Raw genomic sequence first — 3,308 nt, 5'->3', positions numbered from 1 at the left:
CGAGGCTGGTCCGAACCAGAGCAAGCAGCCACAGTTCTGCAATTAAATCATCGCCTTTTGCCCTGCCGAGGGAATTAGCGGTGATTTCCGAGTCAGTCAGCAAAGTACTTAAACCCAAGCTTAACTTTAAGCACATGAACAGACTGGTGGAAGTCAGTAATAACTTCATGTGAAGTATGTGCTTAAGTGCTTTGCTGGATCAGGGCCCTGGCTGGTGACGCGGGGAGAGGAGCTGGGGGGGTGATTTTAACCTTTGCTCGCCCTGGGAGCGAGCAGCCGGGGATGGATGAGCTCAGGGGACGGATCTAGCATCTTCTCGTGGCTTCTTGCAGCCAGCGGTGGATGGTGGCTGGGGCCCATGGAGCCCCTGGGGCTCCTGCTCCCGGACCTGCGGCGGCGGCGTGCAGTTCTCCTACCCCCACTGCGACAGCCCCCAGCCCCAGCACGTTTTCGACAGCCCCAAGCCCCAGCACGGCGGCAGGTACTGCGAGGGCCAGCGCGCCAAGTACCAGTCCTGCCACACCACCGAGTGCCCGCCGGATGGTAAGCCCAGCTTTGCAAAGCCAGCCATCCCCAGAGCGCAAGGATGCGATTCCCAAATGCACGCTCACCTCCCGCCCCCATTCCTCCAGAACCCATTGCTAGAACCCACTCACCCTTGAATATTCATATTTTTGGGGGGGGGGCGATAGCCTTCTGCTGGGGGTTGTGATCCCCTCCGGCTGGGTGGGAGGTGTGTGGCATCCCTCCTCTGCTTGCGCGCTCCCGCTGTCCTCAGCTTGCTCCTGCATCTCCGCGTCGGCCGAGGAGGATGGCGGTTCCTGCCGGCTTCCCGCGGTTTTTGGGTCACGTTTTGCCTTTCCTTTCAGGCAAAAGCTTTCGGGAGCAGCAGTGCGAGAAGTACAACAGCTACAACTTTACAGATCTGGAAGGGAATCGCCTGGAGTGGGTTCCCAAGTATGCGGGGGTCTCACCCCGAGACCGATGCAAGCTCTTTTGCCGAGCCAAGGGGAGGAGCGAATTTAAAGTCTTTGAGGCCAAAGTAAGATACCTGGGGATGATAATTGCCCCTCTTTACCCCATTTCAGATCAAATGCCCTAATTGCTCCTCTGCATCCCCCCTTTTCCTAGGTGATCGATGGGACGCTGTGCGGACCGGAGACCCTCTCCATCTGCGTCCACGGCCAATGCATCAAGGCTGGCTGCGATCATGTAGTCGGGTCCTCCAAAAAGCTGGACAAGTGCGGGGTGTGCGGCGGCAATGGATCGACTTGCAGGAAAATATCCGGCTCGCTCAACCGATCCAAGTAAGGCGCCGGGGAGAAGGGGTCTGCAGAGATGGGCTTGGGGAAGAAAAACCAGCTTTCGCTCTCATTCTCCCTTCTTCTTTTTTTTTTTTTTATTGCAAAAGTGGTAGGCTAGGAATATTAGGACTCCTCCTAGGTCACGTAAAGCCGGTTTGCTTTCCGCACCCGAAGCATCGCAGACCTTGTTTGCAGCAGCCGGATTCGAGGAGAGCTTGGCTGCTCCTCCGTGCCGTTAACTGGGGTTTGCAGCCGTGCAAACCCCCTCAGCCAGGTGGCCTTGCAACAGCCTGGTCTCTTCGCCAAACTCCGGAGCTTACGCTAAGTTTATTTCGGGGCGGCATTACGCAAGCCAAGCAGAATTTATTTCCTAAAATAATAGCTGGTGACGGGCTCAGTATGCCACTGCAAATAAATTTGCTGCCCCGAGGAGTTTACAATATGCATCTCACCCCAATGCAGCGAGCTGGACACATATTTCGAGGGCTGATGCGGGATATAAATAGTTCAATAACTTTTCCTTGGGCTTGGGGGTGAATTTCAGTCCTGGGACATGGGCATCGAGGCAGCCGCTTCCCTCGCCCAAGATCTCCGTTGCTTTGCCAAAGAGCTGAATTTAAAGCTTTTGTTGAAAAGATCGTAACAAAAGCCCAACGCGTCCAATTCCATGCGGTGAGGTGACTCACGCAGTCAAATTAGATTTCCTAAATGGTTTCCTTCCAGGGAGCCAGCTGAAATGGGGCTTCCACTCTCCTGTGAATTGTTTGTGGCTGACTAAAGAGAGATTAGCGTGGTAGCTACAGCCAAGAAGAGATCCCATTAAGATCAGGGTTAGGGAGGCCAGGGTGACTGAGAGCAGAGTTTGACTCGAAGGTTTTGTTCCAAAATATTCTAAAGCTAATTACCGACCACAGCATCAACCATGGGGATGCGTGGAAAACGATCCCGCCGGCCCCACGGCGTGAGTCACACCAGGGTGGCATTTTATTGTAGTAGCAAGTAATTACCATAGCACTAGGTGCCGAGGGCTCGAGTAACGAAGTCTTCACGGTGCTATCCCGGGAGCCGTGGTGCTCCGGGGATGGGCTCTGGCTGGCTTTGCAGGGAAATCCTCCCCTGCTATGGGAATGTGCTCTGTGCCCTCCGACGGGAGCTCTTCTGCATCGTGGTGGTGGCTGCAAAACCCTTCCAAAGATGAGCCCAGGGTGCAGAGACACCCGTCCACGGATCGGGATGGTTTTGCTGCCGTAGTACTTGCTGTCTTCTAGGAAAGGCTTTCGAGTTAATATCAAGTCATCTATAATAGGAGATGTCTGTTGGGTTAACCGTTTAACTGCTGATCTAGTTTTTGCAGCAACATCTGGCCAATGTACATATCCTCTGCGCGTCCAATGCCAGCAGTGCCCCGACTTTCTCCTATTCTGCTGTTCTATATCTATATCTATCTATAGCTGATGCTATCCTTCAGCATCACCAGTGACAGCATCACCGGGCAGAGCCAGGCTTTTAGTCCCAAACACTTCACCCGTTTCAAAAGAAAGGGAGCAAAGGGAATTTCCCACCAAGGCTGGTAACCGTGGGGCTGTTCGTTTGACTGCATCGCTCGTTTTTGCATGGAATTCAGCAAAATCTTCCAGCCCAGCATACATCTGGCACGACTGCAATATTTCCAGTTCTTGAGCGCTTTGGGTTACAGAAAGATGGCTTCAGAGCCATGATCCCACTTGCAAAGTGCTATCCCCTGCATGATTCTCCTCTTAATAAGTCCAGGAAAATAACCCTGTCCCTTTGCCCCTGCATCGCTCGTTTTTGCATGGAATTCAGCAAAATCTTCCAGCCCAGCATACATCTGGCACGACTGCAATATTTCCAGTTCTTGAGCGCTTTGGGTTACAGAAAGATGGCTTCAGAGCCATGATCCCACTTGCAAAGTGCTATCCCCTGCATGATTCTCCTCTTAATAAGTCCAGGAAAATAACCCTGTCCCTTTGCCCCGTGCAGATA

General features: G+C 53.2%; 1 protein-coding gene across 1 annotated transcript in view; it reads left to right on the top strand.

The window, feature by feature from the left end:
* Nucleotides 1–3,308, top strand: part of ADAMTS8 (ADAM metallopeptidase with thrombospondin type 1 motif, 8) — a gene marked incomplete at both ends in the record, with an annotated part of 6,301 nt that overhangs the window by 2,541 nt on the left and 452 nt on the right. The window contains 4 exons of the mRNA XM_009584206.1: nt 333–543; nt 870–1,042; nt 1,132–1,307; nt 2,773–2,870. Coding sequence (XP_009582501.1) covers nt 333–543; nt 870–1,042; nt 1,132–1,307; nt 2,773–2,870 — 658 coding nt within the window. The remainder of the gene's footprint in view (nt 1–332; nt 544–869; nt 1,043–1,131; nt 1,308–2,772; nt 2,871–3,308) is intronic.

The sequence above is a fragment of the Fulmarus glacialis genome, unplaced genomic scaffold (assembly GCF_000690835.1).
Source record: "Fulmarus glacialis isolate BGI_N327 unplaced genomic scaffold, ASM69083v1 scaffold20568, whole genome shotgun sequence".
Lineage (NCBI taxonomy): Eukaryota > Metazoa > Chordata > Aves > Procellariiformes > Procellariidae > Fulmarus > Fulmarus glacialis.
This window is presented reverse-complemented; position numbering and strand designations above follow the sequence as displayed.